Here is a 25,304-nt window from a genome sequence, read left to right as displayed (position 1 = left end):
ATGTAATACCAATGTATAATGTTTCCCAGCAACCGTTGACATAAGATTAGCTTGATTTTAATAAATGAAGGGTCAGCTTGAGTACTCTAGATTGAGATCTGTCTCTATTATGGATACTTGTTTTCACTCAGTCCCGTTTTCTTGTTTATTATGTTGATTTTAGACTGTTGTCACACAGGCACTTGTCTCCGATTTCCACCCCCCCCTATATACCTTAATATAACACATAATTGTTGTGTGATTTCATTTATAATTCAGTCGTTATTTATTTTCGTAGTTCCATCCCCCCCCCCCCCCCCCCTTAAATTCCGTCCATATAAATATTACTTTTGTTTCCGTTTCGTTTTCCGTTTCGTGTTATACACCATTGTGGAGATAAATCAATTTAGATTTACGACATAACAAGTTTTAGTGGTGTTGATAGCCGAGAAATCGGCATACAACGGAATTTCGCCACCGGCTGACATTTTTCTTAAATGCGAGTTAAGTACCTTGTGTTATATTAAGGTATATATAGGAAAACAAAATTCTGAGACAAGTGCCTGTTGACAATAGGATAGGAGCTAGATATCAAAGAAAATAGCAAACAGTTTTTAGAAAAAAGTACAGGTTCCAGCCCCGGCGCCGGGGAGGAAATTACGAATTAAATCTACTCTAACATCGTTAGGTTGATTTTCTAGGCACTTTATATATAATATATATATATATATATATATATATATGTATTTTAGTCCAGACGCCATCTAATTAACTATCGATTTGACCTCAGATGACCATATAAGCGATGTAAACATAAATAAAGATATGAATAGATTAAACCAACACGTGCAATTGGATTTTTATAGGTCTGTTTGATTTTATTTTATAGATTAAAAATAGATGTTTCTCACTAGCTGTTTTTAACCGTATAAGAATGATTTTATGTGCATCGAATTAGTAATCAAATGATTTACCGTAGTTTCACTTTCATTGTTGACATTCTCTTTCTTTAAATAACCAGTACACGTACAATGCATGCGTTGTCAATCTCTAGCTAGGGGTTAAATTGAAGTTCACATGAATACGGATTTAAAGAGGTCGACTCATTCACTTGCAAGTGAATTACTAATTATCAATGCTTCTTAGCGTAATTTGACAAAATTGAACCTTTTTGGCTGCAAAAAGCGAATTGTTATTTCACTATTTCACTTTCATTATTGATTGAACAGAAAAAAAATCAAACTTTAGATTTTTTATATATCACGTAGCTAGTGCCCCTTTAAATCTTTTATTTTCAATTTCTTCTTCTTTTTTTCTTTCTTGTAAACATGTGTTTTACTATATAAAACATGCCTATGTAGATAAAATAACCAAAAAAAAAGGATCAAAAAGAAAAGATGTTAATTCTTTGTTTCCGTTTTCCGTTTCCGTCCCGTATTCCGTTCCGTTTTCCGTTTCCGCCGTTCAGCAACACCCGTTTAATTTAGCCTGAAACTGTTCTCTCGCTACTTTTACCATTTACCACAATATTATAGATATCTACATTGCACCCACTCAAGAAGAATAATGATTTCGATAATTTTAAATCAAATTTCAGCGAAAATTAATTTTGCCCCTCCCCCCCCCCAATAAAATCCAACAAAATTATATTCAGATCATTTTTTTCGCCAATTAAAATTTCAAAATTGCTTCACTCGTTTGTTGAAATAATCATGATAATTGCGAACTATCAAGATTGTGGTACGCGAGATAACTCGACCTACAACATGATGATAAACAGGTTATTATTTATTTCTTTAATGAATAGAGGACCAATCAAATAATGTGTTATCCCAGGTTCCACAACAGTGAGCATTCGATCCAATCGGAACTACTCGGCATTTCTGGTTGCACGAAGAAATTATTGATCGAGACCCTTATTAGCAACAAGAGGCGCCAAAAAGCGACAAGAAGTATAATTTAGTGACAGGAAACAAATTTAGCGTTAAAAAATCTAGATATCAATTATTCTAAATAAATAATTTTTTCTTCATACATTAAAGTCTTTTTTTTTAAAATGCGAGAAACAAGAGAATAAAACAGTTTTTGTTTTTTTTCTAATTGATTTATCAAGGACAAGTAATTAAGTAATAAAGTATTATTAAGTAATTTAATTGAAATGAAGTCCAGACATTTTTATAGTTCGTTTTTATGTTGTACTGTTATACCACTGTCCAGGTTAGGGGAGGGTTGGGATCCCGCTAACATGTTTAACCCCGCCACATGTATGTGCCTGTCCCAAGCCAGGAGCCTGTAATTCAGTGGTTGTCGTTTGTTTATGTGTAACATATATTTTTTTCGTTCATTTTTTAAAATAAATAAGGCCGTTAGTTTTCTCGTTTGAATTGGTTTACATTGTCATTTCGGGGCGTTTTATAGCTGACTATGCGGTATGGGCTCATTGTTGAAGGCCGTACGGTGACCTATAGTTGTTAATATCTGTGTCATTTTGGTCTCTTGTGGAGAGTTGTCTCATTGGCAATCCTACCACATCTTGTTTTTTTTTATATTGGACTATCATCAAATGAACATATATATATAGGTATACATATTATGTGTGTATGTTAAAGGTAATATACCTTCATTTTACAGCATAGTGTACAGATGAATGAATTACAGTCGGTATGGTTGGTGTATCAAAGTTAAGATTCATATTTCAGACTCAAAAGGGCAATATTTTATTATTCATTATTTTATAACTACAGCTAGTTAAAAAAATTTGAAATTTTGTTCTTATGCATGTATTAATAACATTAGACTGACTGATTTTAGAAACAATTTCAACTACATTGATAGATCCGTGTTTTACTTGCTCGGATTATAATACTTAATAACTATATTTTAGTAACTATTTTCTATTCTCAAAAACTACATATGTACAGTTATGCTACAAATCTACAACTCTACCTGTTTGGCTACATGTGCTGTTCTTATTTATAGTCATGCATATTCATTAGCTATGTATGCGTGTCAAAATCGTATCATACGCGATAATGACCAGCCAGTACACACTGTAATGATTTCATTACATGTAACCAGTATTAAAAAGATAAACATAACACCCCCGCCCACAAATTAGAATATGATATTTATTTAAACTTTGACTGATAAATGTATTTAAAACTATTTATATATGTGTTTCAAATATTGTTTAGCTGTTTTTTTATTTAAATAGAACCTCGGTGGCCGAGTGGTCTATGTAGTTACTATTGTAATCACTAGCCAGTCAACACTGAGGTTGTAAGTTCTAACCCAGCTCGTGCGGGTGCACTCGACTCCAATCTTAATTGACTAGAATTGACAGATTTCCAATCGAAAGTCGGTGGTTTTCTCCAGGCACTCCGGCTTCCTCCACCAATAAAAACTGGCTTTCACGAAATACCCTAAATTCAGTGCTTAAAAGTGGCTTTAAACACTAAAAATCAAATCAAATCAAATCTTATTTAAATAAGTATTGGTATATCATGTGCTTAAAAGTGGCTTTAAACACTAAAATCAAATCAAATCAAATCTTATTTAAATAAGTATTGGTATATCAGGTGCTTAAAAGTGGTTTTAAACACTAAAAGTCAAATCAAATCAAATCTTATTTAAATAAGTATTGGTATATATTGGTATATCGATTAAAGCCACTTTTAAGCACCGAATTTAGGGGATTTCGTGGCGGCCAGTTTTTATAAAATGCACACTGTCAACATTAAAGAATTAAATGAAATAATAACTGACAGTAGTCAACATTAAATGATTAAATGAAATAATTACTGACAGTAGTCAACATTTAAGAAGTACATGAAATAGTTACTGACAGTAATTATTTCATTTAATTCTTTAATGTTGACAGTGCGCATTTTTTTATAGTACTTTTCAAAAGTGAATGCTAAATTTCACTCATTACAAAGAACTGGCAAGATAAAAAAAACCGTCACTATATTACTGGTGTCGGTAAAAAAGCATGCTATTTTTCCTGATTGATTTAAGATATTTTAATCAGAGCCGGCAAAATAGCCACTGCCATGATATATAAATACATAACGCAAATGGTTAGATGTCTTATATACATGATAAAAGGTTCAAAATGATATTACATTATCTAACTGCCATTTTTCTCTGTTTTCTACAAATCTTGTTTTAAAAGAAAATAAAAAAACTTTTTTGTCGCTATTTTTTTTCTTGTTGCTTGTTGACGCCTTTTGTCGCTCCTTGTCGCTAATTAGTGAGACCGCGATATTTGCGTAGGAGTGTATATATACATTTTTATAAATAGATATTCAACAGAAACGGCAACCTGCAGAAGACATATTCCTTCACCGGTTATACTAGAGAATAGAAAAAAAAAGAGATGACAGGTTTGTGTTTTATCAGTTTATGTCTGACCTGGTATTGCAAAGTTAATTTTTACATGTATGTAATAATAAGATTGAGTATTTTGAGTTTTTATTTGGTTTTGTCCAGCGTCAAATATTTCTTATTTGTTATAACTTATAGGGACGTGTACACATAATACTTATTGAAATAATAAGGTTCTGCAATTGAGAATCATTTGGGATAAGGGAGCTACCATTTGATTTTTATGGGGGGGGGGGGGGGGGGGCTAGGAGGAAAAATTTTGTCCTGCATTTTTTTTTAGCTGTAATCTCTGTCAGGCCTTTTAATTTTTCACTCTGTTCGGTCCTGCCTTTTTTTTTTTAGTTTATCCTGACTTTTTTTTACCTAAATTGTCGTCCTGACTTTTTTTTTTTGCAAGTGTCTCATCCTGCCTTTTTTTTTTAACTCAAAACTCCTGTCCTGCCTATTTTTTTCAAATTTCATCCTAGCCCCCCCATAAAAATTAAATGGTAGCTCCCTAAGAGCCAGGAAATTTGTGATGTCATTCTAGAATGAATGTATATCTATTTTAGTCTTTAATACTAAAATTACGAGGTCCAATTTGTCAGCCGTCATCACGTAAAAACGACGAATCGCAGAATTCAACTTTATATATAACTAATGTAGTACAAAGGTGTAGATTAAAAATTACACCACTCCAGGCCCTTTTGTTTTCCACATAATTAATATTGCAAATAATTAAGAAGTTCCGGGTCGAGTCCGCTACCGATACCAATAGTATATTCACCTGTTACCTATTACCTTATCTGTACGTTCCGCATCTGACAGGCGCACCACCAAACTTTGTATTCAGGATTAATATGCTATATACACGGGTCATAACCACAGGGTTGACACTACTAAATTGTCAAATTGTTACCTATTGTAGTATTTTAATCAGTAAGACTTTCTAAGATAACAATACGAATACTAAAAATCTGGACTAAAAATAAGGCGTATAGGTACAGTTTTCAATTTGTTAGTGGGCATGACGTAAAACAGCGACGCAAAGAATTCAACTTTATTTATAACTTATATGCTGTTGATTAAAAAATACTCCATTCCAGGACCTTTTGTTTTCCAAAAAATTAATATTATTGTTTCAGTTCGACGGGTTCAAACAGAAAAACTTGAAAGCAGAGAAAAACTGTGTATCTTATAATCGGCATGACTTTATCAGATGACAATACTAATACTAAAATAAGGCTTGCGCATAGTTATATACTTTAATTCAGTCTCGGACCCGTGATATCACGGGTGTGTTCTAGTGAGATTTAAAAATATATGAATTCTACTGCATAGACAGGATCCAAAAGGGAAAAGGGGGGGGGGGGTCCTTTTTGTGGGAAATTTTTGTTGTTGATTATGATAGTGTATCACTGAAGCATGCCCCCTCTCAGGGCAGTCAGTGGCCCCAACGATATGAACATTTCTGGATCTGCCACTGCACTGTATTGCCTGTGATGTATAACCCTTACCAAAACGTGCTAACATGTTGCACATGCTCACGTTAGAAACTAACATGATTGCACATGAGGTTTTAAACATGCAAGTTAGGTGAGCATTTTGTGAGCAAAAAAATTGCACATATGAAACTAACCGGGGTCCGCTCGACAATCCGACAGTTCTACAGTCCGACAGTTCAATGGCCCGACAGTTTAATAGTCCGACAGTTCTATAGTCCGACGGTCGATAGTCTGACATATTGTTTTACACGGGGCCCTTTTTTAGCTCACCTGGCCTAAAAGGCCATGTGAGCTTTTCTCATCACTTGGCGTCCGTCGTCGTCGTCGTCTGTCGTCGTTAACAATTTTTCAAACATCTTCTCCTCTGAAACTACTGAATGGATTTGAATGAAACTTAACATGATTGTTCCTTAGTATATCCTGCACAAAATGTGCGCTTCGATTTTTGATCCGTCAAAAAACATGGCCGCCGTTACTTAAAATAGAACATAGGGGTCAAATGCAGTTTTTGGCTTATATCTCAAAAACGAAAGCATTTAGAGCAAATCTGACATGGGGTAAATATGTTCATTAGGTCAAGATCTATCAGCCCTGAAATTTTCAGATGAATCAAACAAACCATTGTTGGGTTGCTGCCACTTAATTGGTAATTTTAAGGAAATTTTGCAGTTTTTGGTCATTATCTTGAATATTATTATAGATAAAGATAAACTGTAAACAGCAAAAAAGATCAGCAAAGTAAGATCTACAAATAAGTTGATATGACCAAAATTGTCAATTGACCCCTTAAGGGGTTATTGTCCTTTAATGACAATTTTTCACAATTTGTTCATCATATTTGCTAACTTTAAAAAATCTTCTCCTCTGAAACTACTGAATGGATTTGGTTAAAACTTAGCATGGTTGTTCCTTAGATTATCCTGCACAAAGTATGTGCTTTGATTTTTGATCTGTCAAAAAACATGGCTGCCGTTACTTAAAATAGAACATAGGGGTCAAATGCAGTTTTTGGCTTATATCTCAAAAACGAAAGCATTAAGAGCAAATCTGACATGGAGTAAAAATGTTCATTAGGTTAATATCTATCAGCCCTGAAATTTTCAGATGAATCAAACATCCAATTGTTGGGTTGCTGCCACTTAATTGGTAATTTTAAGGAAATTTTGCAGTTTTTGGTCATTATCTTGAATATTATTATAGATAAAGATAAACTGTAAACAGCAAAAAAGATCAGCAAAGTAAGATCTACAAATAAGTTGATATGACCAAAATTGTCAATTGACCCCTTAAGGGGTTATTGTCCTTTAATGACAATTTTTCACAATTTGTTCATCATATTTGCTAACTTTAAAAAATCTTCTCCTCTGAAACTACTGAATGGATTTGGTTAAAACTTAGCATGGTTGTTCCTTAGATTATCCTGCACAAAGTGTGTGCTTTGATTTTTGATCCGTCAAAAAACATGGCTGCCGTTACTTAAAATAGAACATAGGGGTCAAATGCAGTTTTTGGCTTGTATCTCAAAAACGAAAGCATTAAGAGCAAATCTGACATGGAGTAAAAATGTTCATTAGGTCAATATCTATCAGCCCTGAAATTTTCAGATGAATCAAACATCCAATTGTTGGGTTGCTGCCACTTAATTGGTAATTTTAAGGAAATTTTGCAGTTTTTGGTCATTATCTTGAATATTATTATAGATAAAGATAAACTGTAAACAGCAAAAAAGATCAGCAAAGTAAGATCTACAAATAAGTTAATATGACCAAAATTGTCAATTGACCCCTTAAGGGGTTCAGGGATGATTCCAGGTGTTTTCAAATGGGTCCCTTGAACATCAAATTGGGAATTTTTATTCTAATTGGGAATTTTTTAAGCATAAAATCTAAGACGAAATAACATTATTTTCCTGTAAAAACGGAAAATGTATATAACTAGTTTTACCTGTACAGTACACTGATGTTCATGTACAAATGTAAGTTGTAACATTTTAAATAATTCTGGATGGGCTACTGTTATTACATGTATATCATTGAACATGATGCACTAGTCTATCATCTTAGCTATAGTTACCTAGGCCTATTACAAAAACATATATTTCAGCTAACATAAACCACTGAAAAAAATCATTCATCGGGTATTTTTTCAACAGCAGGTCATCTCTATAAATTTACCTTGATTCAAATGGATTTCAAATTGAACTGGTCAATTGTCGAATTCAGAAAAGCAATTACAAAAGTTCATATACTTAATTGATAAGATATTTAAAGCATTGAACCAGTTTTCTATAAAATTATTTGGATCATCTTCAAAACTTTTGAAATAGTTCCATAATGATGACATCGTATTTCATGAATGGTCTATCATCAACATTATTTTCAAAAAACGCTTAAACTTTTGTCTTTAGAAATAGTTTCTTTTACAAAACAAGTTTTCATGATCATATTATATAACCAGCTCTGCTGGGCGATCTGCTTTAACGAGATCGGCGCCCATTAAACTTTAACCATCAATGTTATATCAAAATTTGAATTTGTTCTCTGCCGAGGTCTGCTTTGACTCCCTTTTTTATCAACCTGTTATATTTATAGTTGCCTTAATCGGTGACAGAAACTTTTCCAGAAATATCGATTTTTATTTTATTTTCCTGAATTGGGAATTCATTTTCATGTACATTTTTTTGGGGCCGCTGGCCAATTTTAGGGCCGCTAAGCGGCCCTAAACTATATAGTGGAATCATCCCTGGGGTTATTGTCCTTTAATGACAATTTTTCACAATTTGTTCATCATATTTGCTAACTTTAAAAAATCTTCTCCTCTGAAACTACTGAATGGATTTGGTTAAAACTTAGCATGGTTGTTCCTTAGATTATCCTGCACAAAGTGTGTGCTTTGATTTTTGATCCGTCAAAAAACATGGCTGCCGTTACTTAAAATAGAACATAGGGGTCAAATGCAGTTTTTGGCTTATATCTCAAAAACGAAAGCATTAAGAGCAAATCTGACATGAATAAAAATGTTCATTAGGTCAATATCTATCAGCCCTGAAATTTTCAGATGAATCAAACATCCAATTGTTGGGTTGCTGCCACTTAATTGGTAATTTTAAGGAAATTTTGCAGTTTTTGGTCATTATCTTGAATATTATTATAGATAAAGATAAACTGTAAACAGCAAAAAAGATCAGCAAAGTAAGATCTACAAATAAGTTAATATGACCAAAATTGTCAATTGACCCCTTAAGGGGTTATTGTCCTTTAATGACAATTTTTCACAATTTGTTCATCATATTTGCTAACTTTAAAAAATCTTCTCCTCTGAAACTACTGAATGGATTTGGTTAAAACTTAGCATGGTTGTTCCTTAGATTATCCTGCACAAAGTGTGTGCTTTGATTTTTGATCCGTCAAAAAACATGGCCGCTGTTACTTAAAATAGAACATAGGGGTCAAATGCAGTTTTTGGCTTATATCTCAAAAACGAAAGCATTAAGAGCAAATCTGACATGGAGTAAAAATGTTCATTAGGTTAATATCTATCAGCCCTGAAATTTTCAGATGAATCAAACATCCAATTGTTGGGTTGCTGCCACTTAATTGGTAATTTTAAGGAAATTTTGCAGTTTTTGGTCATTATCTTGAATATTATTATAGATAAAGATAAACTGTAAACAGCAAAAAAGATCAGCAAAGTAAGATCTACAAATAAGTTAATATGACCACAGGGATGATTCCACTATATAGTTTAGGGCCGCTAAGCGGCCCTTAAATTGGCCAGCGGCCCCAAAAAATGTACATGAAAATGAATTCCCAATTCAGGAAAATAAAATAAAAATCGATATTTCCGGAAAATTTTCTGTCACCGATTAAGGCAACTATAATTTTTCATAGTTTGTTGGCAAAACGTTTTAAAATCCGGATAAGAATGCTGTTTACGATCGCATCTTAGTAACAACGATTTAATTATGTCAACATGTGGGAAACAATTTTAGCAGCCGAATACAATTGATTATGTTATGGGAGTATTGGATCTTGTAAAAGCAGATCGCCCAGCAGGTTGATAAAAATGGGTGTCAAAGCAGACCTCGGCAGAGAGCAAATTCACATTTTGATATAACATTGATGGATAAGGTTTAATGGACGCCGATCTCGTAAAAGCAGATCGCCCAGCAGAGCCGGTTATATAATATGATGAAAACTTGTTTTGTAACAGAAATTATTTCCTCAAAAGACAAAAGTTTGAGCAATTTTTGAAAATAATGTTGAAGATAGACCATTCATGAAATACAATGTCATCATTATTGAACTATTTCAAAAGTTTTGAAGATGATCCAAATAATTTTAAAGAACACTGGTTCAATGCTTTAAATATCTTATCAATTAAGTATATGAACTTTTGTAATTGCTTTTCTGAATTCGACAATTGACCAGTTCAATTTGAAATCCATTTGAATTAAGGTAAATTTATAGAGATGACCTGCTGTTGAAAAATACCCGATGAATGATTTTTTTCATTGGTTTATGTTAGCTGAAATATATGTTTTTGTAATAGGCCTAGGTAACTATAGCTAAGATGATAGACTAGTGCATCATGTTCAATGATATTCATGTAATAACAGTAGCCCAATCAGAATTAATCAAAATGTTACAACTTACATGAACATCAGTGTACAGGTTAAACTTAATAATGTACATTTTCCGTTTTTCAGGAAAATAATGTTATTTCGTCTTAGATTTTATGCTTAAAAAATTCCGAATTAGAATAAAAATTCCCAATTTGATGTTCAAGGGACCCATTTGAAAACACCTGGAATCATCCCTGGACCAAAATTGTCAATTGACCCCTTAAGGGGTTATTGTCCTTTAATGACAATTTTTCACAATTTGTTCATCATATTTGCTAACTTTAAAAAATCTTCTCCTCTGAAACTACTGAATGGATTTGGTTAAAACTTAGCATGGTTGTTCCTTAGATTATCCTGCACAAAGTGTGTGCTTTGATTTTTGATCCGTCAAAAAACATGGCCGCTGTTACTTAAAATAGAACATAGGGGTCAAATGCAGTTTTTGGCTTATATCTCAAAAACGAAAGCATTAAGAGCAAATCTGACATGGAGTAAAAATGTTCATTAGGTTAATATCTATCAGCCCTGAAATTTTCAGATGAATCAAACATCCAATTGTTGGGTTGCTGCCACTTAATTGGTAATTTTAAGGAAATTTTGCAGTTTTTGGTCATTATCTTGAATATTATTATAGATAAAGATAAACTGTAAACAGCAAAAAAGATCAGCAAAGTAAGATCTACAAATAAGTTGATATGACCAAAATTGTCAATTGACCCCTTAAGGGGTTATTGTCCTTTAATGACAATTTTTCACAATTTGTTCATCATATTTGCTAACTTTAAAAAATCTTCTCCTCTGAAACTACTGAATGGATTTGGTTAAAACTTAGCATGGTTGTTCCTTAGATTATCCTGCACAAAGTGTGTGCTTTGATTTTTGATCCGTCAAAAAACATGGCTGCCGTTACTTAAAATAGAACATAGGGGTCAAATGCAGTTTTTGGCTTATATCTCAAAAACGAAAGCATTAAGAGCAAATCTGACATGGAGTAAAAATGTTCATTAGGTCAATATCTATCAGCCCTGAAATTTTCAGATGAATCAAACATCCAATTGTTGGGTTGCTGCCACTTAATTGGTAATTTTAAGGAAATTTTGCAGTTTTTGGTCATTATCTTGAATATTATTATAGATAAAGATAAACTGTAAACAGCAAAAAAGATCAGCAAAGTAAGATCTACAAATAAGTTAATATGACCAAAATTGTCAATTGACCCCTTAAGGGGTTATTGTCCTTTAATGACAATTTTTCACAATTTGTTCATCATATTTGCTAACTTTAAAAAATCTTCTCCTCTGAAACTACTGAATGGATTTGGTTAAAACTTAGCATGGTTGTTCCTTAGATTATCCTGCACAAAGTGTGTGCTTTGATTTTTGATCCGTCAAAAAACATGGCTGCCGTTACTTAAAATAGAACATAGGGGTCAAATGCAGTTTTTGGCTTGTATCTCAAAAACGAAAGCATTAAGAGCAAATCTGACATGGAGTAAAAATGTTCATTAGGTCAATATCTATCAGCCCTGAAATTTTCAGATGAATCAAACATCCAATTGTTGGGTTGCTGCCACTTAATTGGTAATTTTAAGGAAATTTTGCAGTTTTTGGTCATTATCTTGAATATTATTATAGATAAAGATAAACTGTAAACAGCAAATATGATCAGCAAAGTAAGATCTACAAATAAGTCAATTTGACTAAAATTGTCAATTGACCTCTTTAGGAGTTATTGCCCTTTAAAGACTTTTTTCACAATTTGTTCATCATGTTGACTTACTTTAAAAAATCTTCTCTTATGAAACTGCTGTATCAATTTCAGCCAAACTTAGGCTAAATGAGTTTCAGAGTTTCAGAGTATCTAGTATAGATTTTATATTTCATTTCCTTGTATGTCAAGAAACATAGCTCCTATGGCTAAAATAGAACATAGGAGAAAATGATTTTTTTTTGCTTTTGAAGAAAATAGGACGATTCAAAGAACATTTAAATAAATTGAAAAGCCAAAATAATCATTGATGAGAGATTAAACCAAAAAAATTCAGGTGAGCGATTCAGGCTCTTGAGAGCCTCTTGTTTTTTTTTTAGCTCACCTGACCTAAAAGATCATGTGAGCTTTTGCAATCACTTGGCGTCCATCTGTACTTTATACTTAAAGATCTTCTCCTCTGAAACCACTGGGCCAATTTGAACCAAACTTTTCAGCAATGGTCCTTGTTTGGTCCTCTTTCGCAATTGTGTCCGATGCCCCAATCCATAGTACAAGATGGCCGCCATAGCTGAACATAGTTAACAATAAGGGTCCTATGGAAAGTTCACTTTAAAATCATCTTATCTGAAACCATCCAGCCAATTTCAATCAAACTTTGCAGCAATGCTCCTTGTATGCCTTAGAAGTTACGTTTAGCGTCCCCAAATGCAAACTCCAACCAAGATGGCCACCACTGCAGAACTTAGTTTAACAAAGGACCCTATGGGATAGTCACTTAAAGATCTTTTTGTCTGAAACCACAGAGTTAAATGGGACCAAGCTTAGGGTGCAATCAACAGTTTTTATACGACCGCAAAATTTGAAAAATTTTTCGTCGTATATTGCTATCACGTTGGCGTCGTCGGCGTCGTCCTCGTCGTCGTCGTCGTTGCGTCCGAATACTTTTAGTTTTCGCACTCTAACTTTAGTAAAAGTGAATAGAAATCAATGAAATTTTAACACAAGGTTTATGACCACAAAAGGAAGGTTGGGATTGATTTTGGGAGTTTTGGTCCCAACATTTTAGGAATTAGGGGCCAAAAAGGGCCCAAATATGCATTTTCTCGGTTTTCGCACTATAACTTTAGTTTAAGTGAATAGAAATCTATGAAATTTTGACACAAGGTTTATGACCACAAAAGGAAGGTTGGGATTGATTTTGGGAGTTTTGGTTCCAACAGTTTAGGAATAAAGGGCCAAAAAAGGGCCCAAATAAGCATTATTCTTGGTTTTCACACAATAACTTTAGTATAAGTAAATAGAAATCAATGAAATTGTAACACAAGGTTTATGACCACAAAAGGAAGGTTGGGATTGATTTTTGGAGTTGAGGTCACAACAGTTTATGAATTAGGGGCCAAAAAGGGGCCCAAATAAGCATTATTTTTGGTTTTTGCACCATAACTTTAGTATAAGTAAATAGAAATCTATGAAATTTAAACACAAGGTTTATGACCATAAAAGGAAGGTTGGGTTTGATTTTGGGAGTTTTGGTCCTAACAGTTTAGGAATAAGGGGCCCAAAGGGTCCAAAATTGAACTTTGTGTGATTTCATCAAAAATTGAATAATTGGGGTTCTTTGATATGCCGAATCTAACTATGTATGTAGATTCTTAATTTTTGGTCCCGTTTTCAAATTGGTCTACATTAAGGTCCAAAGGGTCCAAAATTAAACTTAGTTTGATTTTAACAAAAATTGAATCCTTGGGGTTCTTTGATATGCTGAATTTAAAAATGTACTTAGATTTTTAATTATTGGCCTAGTTTTCAAGTTGGTCCAAATGGGGGTCCAAAATTAAACTTTGTTTGATTTCATCAAAAATTGAATAAATGGGTTCTTTGATATGCCAAATCTAACTGTGTATGTAGATTCTTAATTTTTGGTCCAGTTTTCAAATTGGTCTACATTAAGGTCCAAAGGGTCCAAAATTAAACTAAGTTTGATTTTAACAAAAATTAAATTCTTGGGCTTATTTGATATGCTTTATCTAAATATGTACTTTGATTTTTGATTATGGGCCCAGTTTTCAAGTTGGTCCAAATCAGGATTCCATATCAAGTATTGTGCAATAGCAAGAAATTTTCAATTGCACAGTATTGCACAATAGCAAGAAATATCTAATTGCACAATATTGTGCAATAGCAATTAATTTTCAATTGGAGTTATCTTTCTTTGTATAGAATAGTAGTTGATAATATATGTTGGAAATTTGCCAGACATGACTATGATGTCATTTTCTATTTTTATTTGCCAATAACTTTATGTAAATAACTTCATTGGAAATTTGCCAATATAAAATGTTGCTGATGAAGCTTTTTTTCCTTATCTTATCTAAAATGTTATTTTAGATAATGTATGTTGGACATTTGCCAGACATGACTATGATGTCATTTTCTATTTTTATTTGCCAATAACTTTATGTAAATAACTTCATTGGAAATTTGCCAATATAAAATGTTGCTGATGAAGTTTTTTTTTATTGTTTTATACAATAAACAATGTTAATCACTTTTACTACCAACCAATCTTTACCATTCAGTGATAACAAGCACTTTATTTTACATTTTAATATTTTATGATGTATTTAAAAGAGTAGTTATTGTTGCAAACTCCATTAGAAATTTGAATTGATATCAGTTTTGGAGAAAGGGAAACGGGGATGTGAAAAAAAGGGGGGGGGGGGTAAATTTTTCTCATTTCAGATTTCATAAATAAAAAGAAAATTTCTTCAAACATTTTTTTGAGAGGATTAATATTCAACAGCATAGTGAATTGCTGAAAGGCAAAAAAAAAACTTTTAAGTTCATTAGACCACATTCATTTTGTGTCAGAAACCTATGCTGTGTCAACTATTTAATTTTAGATTTAAAAAGTTTGAAGAAGAAATCTTTAATTGATTTGTAAAATCTTGACATTTGTTTTGTGTAAAAAAAACCCATGTAATGTCAAAAATTTGATCACAATCCAAATTCAGAGCTGTATCACGCTTGAATGTTTTGTCCATACTTGCCCCAACTGTTCAGGGTTCGACCTCTGCGGTCGTATAAAGCTGCGCCCTGCAGAGCACCTGGTTTTCTATGACGTCATATTTTGAGGGACCAAGTATAATTGACCCTTAGTGGAGGGTATGGATGGGGGGGTCTGTTATTCTGTAAACATTTAATTTTCACCCCATTTTTCTCTAATCTTTAAAAAATTAACCCCTTTTTTCTCTAATCTTCCAAAAATTAACCCTTTTATTCTCTAATCTTCTATTTTTTGGCTCATTATTCTCTAATCTTCATTTTTTAAGGGCATTATTCTTTAATCATTTAACCCCATCCAAACCCTCTTAGTGGGGGTAATGTTAATAAAGATACTTGTATAAAACTAGATATTACTAGAATCAGAATTTTCTCTAGTTTATAATGAAATAAAAATAAATTGTACTTTTAAATGTATAAAAAAGTTTTATCCAGAGAAAATGGGAAAAACATTGCCTAATCTAAGCATAAAAAACTGAAATCAGGTCATGTGCACTGACCCATGAAGACATGATACCTGCACATTTTTCATAATCAAAACTGGATAAATTTCAAAGATTTTTACCTGGTCTTTCAAAAAATTCATGCTTCAGGGTACGTTTGCCTGCTCCGAAAAGAGCTATAGTGGCTGCAAATAAGTTTTCAATTTTCACTGCCAAAAACACAGGGTGTTTACAGTGTAGTCTCCCCTCAAAACATGAATATTAAATCTAATTTTTTAAATTATTATCATTCATCCTGTTTGAATTGAGGTAGTTAATTAACTTAATTTTACAACCCAATACAAAAAACATGATACTTTTTCACCAATTATGTTGATAAAAAAGGGACTTCCCTCCATGTCTATTTTTAGTCTGGGAATAACCCCTAGTTTTTTTTTTATACAAAACTGTTTATAGCACCCTTAAGTAGAATGGTCCTTTGGTGGTCCCCTTCCGACAACTATGTCCGACATAACCGATCTGAAACCAAGATGTCCGCCACAGTTGAACTTAGCTAAACATAGGATCATATGGTGAGTTCACATCTTCAAGATCTTCTTGTCTGGAACCAGTGGGCCAATCGGGACGAAACTTTGGTTGAATGGTCCTTAGGTGGTCCCCTTCCAAAAATATATCCAACATCTTCAACCTGCGAACAAGATAGTCGCCACAATCAAACTAAGTAATTGCTAAGTTGTTTCAGATAATAAAATATATATGTAAGTGAATTTCTCATAGGGTCATATGTTAAACTTTAAGTTTAACATATGACCCTATGAGAAATTCACTTACATATTTTATTATCTGAAACAACTTAGCAAAATGGAACCATACTAGGCATCAATGGTCCTTGGATGGTCCTGTTTCAGAAATTAGTCAAATGATACGAACCACTGACCAAGATGGCTGCCACAGTGAACGTAGTAATATTGGGCCCTTTAGGAAATAACTTAAAGATTTTGTCGTCTGAAACCAAAGAGGCAATTTTAACTTTGGCTTACAAATGATGTCTTGAACATCTAAGAAACAAACATCTTAAAAATAAAATAGTGCAGCATTTGTAAGCCAGGAGGGCAGCACTAGTCAGTCAAATGAGTACTGTGAAAACGGAAAAACAGTCATGTGTGACCAGAATTGACTTATGGAGGCCTAAAAAAAACCCACAAAAATGACTGAAAGTCATGTTCAGCTTTTCCTCCAGCTGGAAGGTAGGATCTTTTTACTTTTAAATCAGTTCATGATACTTTCATCATATTGTATACGCAGTACTCATATCCGGTAAATGACTTCCAACTCACATACATATATGAAGTGGAAATACCACTAAACTGTCGGACTATCGATCTGTCGGACTATCGATCTGTCGGACTATTGAACTGTCGGATCATCGAACCGTCGGACCATCAAAATGTCGGATCATCGAACTGTCGGACTATCGAAGTGTCGAACTATCACTACGGCCTCAACTAACCTAATTTGCATGTTAAAAACCTCACATGCAAATGCTCATATGAGCTTTTGTTTCACATGTGCATTTTATCAGATTGTTCATATGAGCATCTGCTCACATGTTGCACACGTGAATATTAGTTGCCCCTTTAATTTTGTTATCTAATTATTTCCAGATGATAATGATTAAAGTGTATCTAAAGATCAAAACAAAATGGCTGCTTCAAATAAGAATATTTTTTAAAATTTAAATGAATATCTTAAATAATTAGAAATAGAATAACTGACACCTCATGTTAAGTGTTATTCTTTAATTACTGTCAATTAATTATGATTCTTATATTATTTTGGTTTTTTTTTGTTACTTAAACCATAATGACTAAAAACATAACATTACATTTTAAAACTAATGGATTGACTTGCAAGTTTAGTACATATTGAATGTCTTTGAATAAGTACTGTATTTCAGAAAGTTTAAAAAGGAATTATCTATATACATGTAATACCTATTTGAAGCAATCTGCAAAATAATACTCCATTGAATAAGGACTAAAATTGTAATATATTTCAAAATCCGACACAAAAATGAACATAATGAAATAGAAATGATAACTTACAAATAATTAACCACAGCCACACTGGTTATATCAGATTTTAACAATGCCATTTTCTTCAAATAGCCCAAAATATGGCTTAAAATTTTTCATATCCATCTCCCTCCAATTATTGCATGCTTTGAATTTGAATTTACAGGAAGTACATGACTGGGCATGTCATTTTTAAAAAGCTCATATGAGCAATGATGTAGGTTAGTTTTGAATGGTTAGAAGAATGGAAAAACTTTTCAAAGTACAAAACTAACATAAAACTAACATGGATGATTAAAGCTCACCTGAGGTTTGAATTGCACATGTGAGCATTATGTTAGATTTTTGTGGGCACATATGAACTACCAAACTGCACATGTGAGCAACCTGATTTGCATACAATTCTTACTTGCATCTCATATGTGCTTCACATGTGAAACTTATGTGCTTTTGTTAGCAATTTATGTACGGGAATATTTATTCAGGGGTGGATCCAGGATTTTTGAAAGTGGGGTCTAAGGGAGACGCTGGATTGCCGATTTTTTGTAAGCGTGACATGTGAAAGTCGAATTATTGAGCCGTGAAAACAGGAAATGAAGTCTAGCGGGACATGGGAAATTACAAAAAAATGAGAATTGCTTAAATGTACATAGTGTAAGCGGAATACGGGAATCTGACAAACAATAAGTGGGATCCAGGATCAGAACCCCCAATGAGACCCCCTTGAAAGTGGGGCATAGAAGAGAATGATTTTTTTTGGGGCTAAAATGCATAAAATAAGTGTAAAATGCACTAATTGAATGGTCCCTTACATATAGAGCATGTTTATTTTCACAGGCGGATTTAGAGGGTTTTTCAGGGGGGCATGGGCCCCCTTTTGTGGGAAAAAATTGGTTGAGTATATAGGGAATCAGTGCAGCATGACTGGAGTGGGCCTCTTCTTAAGTAGTCAGTGGGGCCACCCTTATGAAAATTTCTGGATCTGCCACTGATTTTATAGTTAAAGTGAAAGGGTTGGACATTGAACATGATGCGACATTCTCCCCATTTAATTGTCTATTTTATAAAATGATTGGATGCATCCAAAACTATGTACCAAAATATTTGATGCAGGATTTTTCAGTATAAAATGGAAATGGAAAAATTTTCCTCAGCCAAGTTAGTCATTGATGATGACTGAAATCAGGGCTTCCAAAACGGTCATATATTCTGGTCATTTGTATAATAATTTGAAACCCTGGGACTTCTCAGGACAACCCTGGGATATTTCAGGTTTACTATTCCTGAAAAGTCCTGAAATGTCCCAATTGGTCCTATGCTTTTAGGATCAGGATTTCCTGGGATATCCCAGGAAATCCTGTTCCAATACTCTCCCTAAAATTCCTGAAAAGTCTTGAAATTTCATTTCAGGAAGTCCTGGGATACCCCAAGAAAATATCTCAGGAAATCCCAGGAAGTTCCTGGGATATCCTAGGATATCCCAATAGATTCTTGCAAGGGTTGTATAGTCGTACTATATAAATCCTTGTTCGTATAGTCTTAAACTATACAAATACTTGTTTGTATAGTCTTACTATACAAATCCTTTGTCAATCCCATAGTCAGTACTGAATTGTAATCTATTTTAGGCCCCAACATCATAACTAATTAAACAATTTAATTAACATGATTAAAGCAAGAATCCAAATGAACATGGTTTATGCAAAAACAATAAACAATGATAAACATGAAACACATTTTGAAATAAGCAACTAACAACAATCACTCAATTACAGGCAATGACTTTAGGCAGAGAAAAATAGAATTTGGTTGGGTTTAACATATTTGTGCCGCATGTGCACGCTCAGCCTAGCACTTAACATGGGAAAATGATGTAACTGTCAAACTGAAGAAAAAAAAATCAGTTTAAAAGTTACAGATAAATCATGTTATACCATAAAAGAATAATTACAATTAAGTGTCTATTTTATTTGAATTAATTAGTTTATGTGAAAGGTTTTAACAGATTTAGTCATTAAAATTGATCCGATTCAAGCTCAAATATGAAAAATCTACCTAATATGCCGAAAAATGTCACTTTTCAGATGGTTTTTGGTAAAAATGAAAGTGGCCGCATCCGTGTTCATCCTCAACCTTTATATATGTTATGTTATATCATAAAATACAACTTACATTTCAATATTAAGGATGAACACGAATGCGGCCACTTTCGTTTTACACGAAAACCGTCTAAAATTTAACTAAAATGCTAGAATTTCAGTAATTTAGCATGACTTAATGGTGCTAGTACCGGATATATGTGCATTGTATTGTCAAAAACAACCCATATTTATGTAGCAGAAGCATTCTACTGTCCAATAAATAACTATGAAGGTTTACATTTTAATAATTTTGTAAAACTGCTATATTTTGGGGCCAAAAAGGGGTCTTACTGAACCTACTCCTTTTAGCATATACTAATGTGTATATATATAAACGTAGTTTGAATTTTTCATGGTAAAAAAGGGGGAGGGGGTAAAATTAACATGGCTCAGTTAAATTAAAAACTAAAATTTTTAAAAATATCTTGTTCAGCATGTAAAATACATACAAACTACTTATTAGAGTATAATAATTATGTCAAGAAGTTTTAATAGCTAGAATGTTTAAATTGGAGGTGTAAAAAAGCCTTAAAAAGGGGGGGGGGGTCAATATACCATGGCAAAAGGGGGGGGCAAAATTCCATGGTTAAATAAAATTTTCAAAACATATTTTCAAGCAAGTAAAATATATACTAACATCTTATTGGAGTATTATAACTATGTACAGGAGTAAGACGCTATAATTTTTGGAATTAAAGGTCTATGGTAGAGAGTTCAATAAACCATGGCACGGGGGTCAAAATACCATGGCAGGGGGGTCAAAATACCATGGCAAAGTAAATTATTCAAAATATCTTTTCCAGCATGTGAAATTCATACAAACTACTTATTGGAGTATTATAACTATGAAAAGGATAGTAGCTATAACTTTTGAATTGGAGGTGTAAAAAGGGGGTTCAATATACCATGGCGGGGGGGTCAAAATACCATGGCTAAATAAAATCTTCAAAACATCTTTTCAAGCAAGTAAAATACATACAAACAATTTATAGGAGTATTATTACTACGTACAGGAGTAATAACAGCTACAGTTTTTGAAGATCTATAGTAGGGCGTGCAGTATACCATGGCAGGGGGTCAAAATACCATGGCAAAGTAAAATTTTCATAATATCTATTCCAGCATGTTAAATTCATACAAACTACTTATTGAAGTATAATAACTATGAAATGGAGTTATAGTAGCTAGAATTTTTAAATTGGAGGTGTAAAAGAGGGGGAGGATGGGTCAATACACCATGGTAGGGGGGTCAAAATACCATGGCTAAATAAAATTTTCAAAACATCTTTTCAGGCAAGTAAAATACATACAAACAACTTTTAAGTATATTATTACTATGTACAGGAGTAATAACAGGTACAATTTTTGAAATGAAAGGTTTATAGTAGAAAGTTCCATAAACCATAGTAGGGGGGTCAAAATACCATGGCAAAGTAAAATTTTCAAAATATCTTTTCCAGCATGTTAAATTCAAACAAACTACTTTAAAATTGAAGTATAAGGCCGTGTTCACATTGACCTAAAATCGGTGTTGTGTTAGTGTAACTCACACGTAAACTAAACACAATTGCGTTCCCATTGATAAAACTCAATGTTTACATGTAGTTTAAATGATGTTTTATCTACACACAGTCGTTAGTCAATGTAGGCCTTGTGTAGGTTAAGTGTACACAAAACTAGGCATTTAGGACATTAGTTTTACCGTGTATATATTTAAGGAGGAAACTATTTTTGAGTAAAATTGATATTTTTGATAATTATTAGTATAGTTCTTTACAGAAATTGTTGTCTAAACTTTACAGTTTTTTTTGTTTTTTTTTAAATAACGTACTTCATTAACCCCTGATCAAGACTCAAAGCAGCATCATTGCCGAACCCATAAGGCAGCTACCAATTGATTTTCGGGGGGAGGCTATTATTATTGTTGAGTATAAAACATAAAGGCAAGGGGGTGGGGTGGTGAGCTATGGATTTTGTTTTGGAAACAAAAAATGTTTCCAGTTTTTGGCCCTGAAAAAAAAATTGTTTGTTTCACCCTCAGCTGCCACTATTTATAATGCTAAAATTGATTTTGACTTTTCACCAAAATTTGTCCTGAAAAAAATCAATAGCTCACGTCCCCCGTCCTCCGCTCCCCCTCCCCTCCACAAAAAATGAAGTAAATAGTTGCTGCCTAATTCATTTGAAAAGGTCTTCCCGAATCAACTTGACGTACACAGAAATATTCGCCACTGGTCTTTACTCAAACAACGATTCACGCATAAATGCATGACTAAAAAAAGTGTGAGGTAAATGATATGTTTGTCTAGTATATCAGATCCGTTAAATAACACTTAAAATAAATAAAAAAAACGTTACCCTATTCCTTTACTAAATACTCCTTGGAGAAGAAATACCATTTGAAATGAACAGAAAAGATAAAAATGTAGTGATCCCTAATATCTCAATCCTTTTTTTCGGCTGTAAGCACGCTGCTGCAGCTAACGTTTTCTAATGCGTAATCGAGACATCTCTAGTATATTCAAACTACTACAAATTATAAAAATGGCTTTTATAAAGTAGCAACCACTTAACTTAAAAAAGGGGGAGGGTTATTTTTTTTTATCTGAGTCAGATTTTTTTCGTGGTACGTTTTTATTACTTTTTTTCGATGCTGGTGATCAAATTCTTTTTTTTTCAATATTTAACACTATAATGTATGGGGGAACTCTTGATTCATAATATTTTTTTTATCATCTGTATGACCATTTTTATTTTATCAAATTGGGGATCGGAATATTTCCATTCCAAACCACCCCCCCCCCCCATCCCCACCCCCATTTTGAAGTCAAATGGTTGTTCCCTTATCACTAGAAAAATTGTCCAAATATTTTGAATTTAGTTCTACGTAATGAACATTTAAATGACATATAGTTTACAAGTGGGAACATATCTTATGTCCAGGTAGCTAAACACGGTGTATAGATGTGAACAAATGTAATGTGAAACCAGTGTACACTACACTAAACTAATTGTAAACATGTTTACTCTACACGGCGTTTGGTGTGAACACGGCCTTATTTCCATACACAAGAGTTAGCAATGCTAGATTTGTTTGAAACTAAAGATCTATAGTAGGCGGTTCAATATAAGATGGAAGGGGAGGGGTCAATATACCATGGCAGGGGGGTCAAAATACCATGGCAAAATAAAATTTTCATAATATCATTTCCAGCATGTAGAATACAAATTTCTAGTTATTCTCACTCATTTACATATAGTAATAATACTTGAATAAGTGGTTTGTATGTATTTTACATGCTTGAAAAGATGTTTTGAAAATTTCACTTACCATGGTATTTTGACCCCCTGCCAAGATATATTGTTGGCATATATATATATGTTGTTTGTATGTATTCAACATGCTGGAAAAGGTATTTTGAAAATTTTACTTTTATGGTATTTTGACCCCCCTGCGGTATATTGAACCCCCTACTATAGACCTTTTATTAAAAAATTCTAGCTATTCTAACTCCTTCATAAAGTAATAATACTCCAATAAGTAGTAGTTTGTATGTATTCAACATGCTGAAAAAGATATTTTGAAAATTTTACTTAGCCATGGTGTTTTGACCCCCCTGCGGTCTATTGAACCCCTTACTATAGACCTCTAATTTAAAACAATCTAGCTATTCTAACTCTTTAACATAGTAATAATACTCCAATAAGTAGTTGATATGTACTTCACATGCTTGAAAAGATGTTTTGAAAATTTTACTTAGCTATGGTATTTTGTCCCTCCTGCCATGGTATGTTGACCCCTCCCCCCTATTACACCTCAAAATTCAAAATTCTATCTATTGTAACCTATTTAAATTGAAATAATACTCCAATAAGTTGTTTGTATGTATTTAACATGCTGGAAAAGATATTTTGAAAATTTTACTTAGCCATGGTATTTTGACCCCCCTGCGGCATATTGAACCCCCTACTATAGACCTCTAATTTAAAATTGTTTAGCTATTCTAACTCATTAACATTGTAATAATATTCCAATAAGTGGTTGGTTTGTACTTTACATGCTTGAAAAGATATTTTGAAAATTTTACTTAGCTATGGTATTTTGACCCCCCCCCCCCCTGCCATGGTATGTTGACCCCTCCCCCCTATTACACCTCAAAATTCAAAATTCTATAACTATAGACCTTTTATTTAAAAAATTCAAACTATTTTAACTCCTTTATATAGTAATAATAGTCCAATAATGTAGAATGTATGTATTTAACATGCCGTACATTGACCTTAATAATGGTTTACTTTTTTAAAATTGTTATTTGGATGGAGAGTTGTCTCATTGGCACTCACACCACATCTTCCTATGTCTATTGAAAAGATGTTTTGAAAATTACACTAAGCCATGATATTTTGACCCCCCTGAGGTATATTAAACCCCTACTACTATAAACCTCTAAGTAAAAAAAATGATAGCCAACAAATTGCAAACTTGATAATCTGCAATACTATTTATTTAAAACAGGGGTGTTCAAAATACCATATGGGAAAAATGACCCCGGGGTCACAATACCATGCGGTGTAATGACCCTAGCGTCATTTTACCGCATGGTATTTTGACCCAGGGTTCACTTTTTAGGGGGTTCAAAATACCATATGACCATCTTTTGACAACACCAATTGACCATTGTTGTTATAATAAATGTGAAAAGAGCCATGAAATTTGTTTCTATATTTTCCATGTGTTTCCATTTGTTAAATAAACTATTCCTTAACAGTTGTTACATGATTTGTTGTATTACATTTGTTCTTCAAGAATCTGTTATTCCTTATTACCTTCAAGAGCATATGTGTTTACATTCTTTCATCATGGTTTCCACTCGCACTTGTGCTGTTGTGATATGCCGAAGTTGTAAGGAAAGGTCGTAGTTAAGGTGACTGTATATGGGAAAATGTTGGTGAATTAGTGTCTTGGAATTAGTAAATAATTCAATATTGGTACATTTAGGAAGATTTTGATAAAACAAAGGATTTAAAAAAAAAAAAGTTCACTTTTACTTCTTTAAGAGTAATACTCAAGTTTATAAAACATATATAATCAACTTTTTTTTTTAGATTTGAGGTTTCATATGACTTTAAATGTAGAAAGTTGGCATTCTCTTATGAATAACATATCAGAAAATGTAAAAGTCATTGAAGATTTGATTTTAATTAGATAAGAAATAAGGGTGAGTTTACTATTGTATGATAAATGTTTATTTGTTTATATAAATGAATGCACTACTACATGAATTCTTTTTTTTTTTTTTAGATACAAGTGTTTCACCAGTGATGAGCAATACTGTTGAAGTATTTGAAGATGAAGATAGCAGTGATATGCTTGCAACCTTAGGTAGAATAGAAGATAA

General features: G+C 33.0%; 1 protein-coding gene across 2 annotated transcripts in view; it reads left to right on the top strand.

Moving 5' to 3' along the window:
* Window positions 1-4,292: 4,292 nt before the first annotated feature.
* LOC143054334 (uncharacterized) overlaps window positions 4,293-25,304 on the top strand; it is a 49,012-nt gene continuing 28,000 nt past the window's right edge. For both annotated transcript variants that reach the window (XM_076227314.1, XM_076227313.1), the window contains exons 1-2: window positions 4,293-4,364; window positions 25,208-25,288. In XM_076227314.1, the coding sequence (XP_076083429.1) occupies window positions 4,358-4,364; window positions 25,208-25,288 (88 nt within the window). In that variant the 5' untranslated portion in view covers window positions 4,293-4,357. The remainder of the gene's footprint in view (window positions 4,365-25,207; window positions 25,289-25,304) is intronic.

This window comes from Mytilus galloprovincialis, chromosome 12 (genome assembly GCF_965363235.1).
Source record: "Mytilus galloprovincialis chromosome 12, xbMytGall1.hap1.1, whole genome shotgun sequence".
In the NCBI taxonomy this organism is placed as follows: Eukaryota; Metazoa; Mollusca; class Bivalvia; order Mytilida; family Mytilidae; genus Mytilus; species Mytilus galloprovincialis.
Note: the sequence above shows the minus strand (reverse complement) of the source record. Positions and strands in the feature narration are given on the sequence as shown.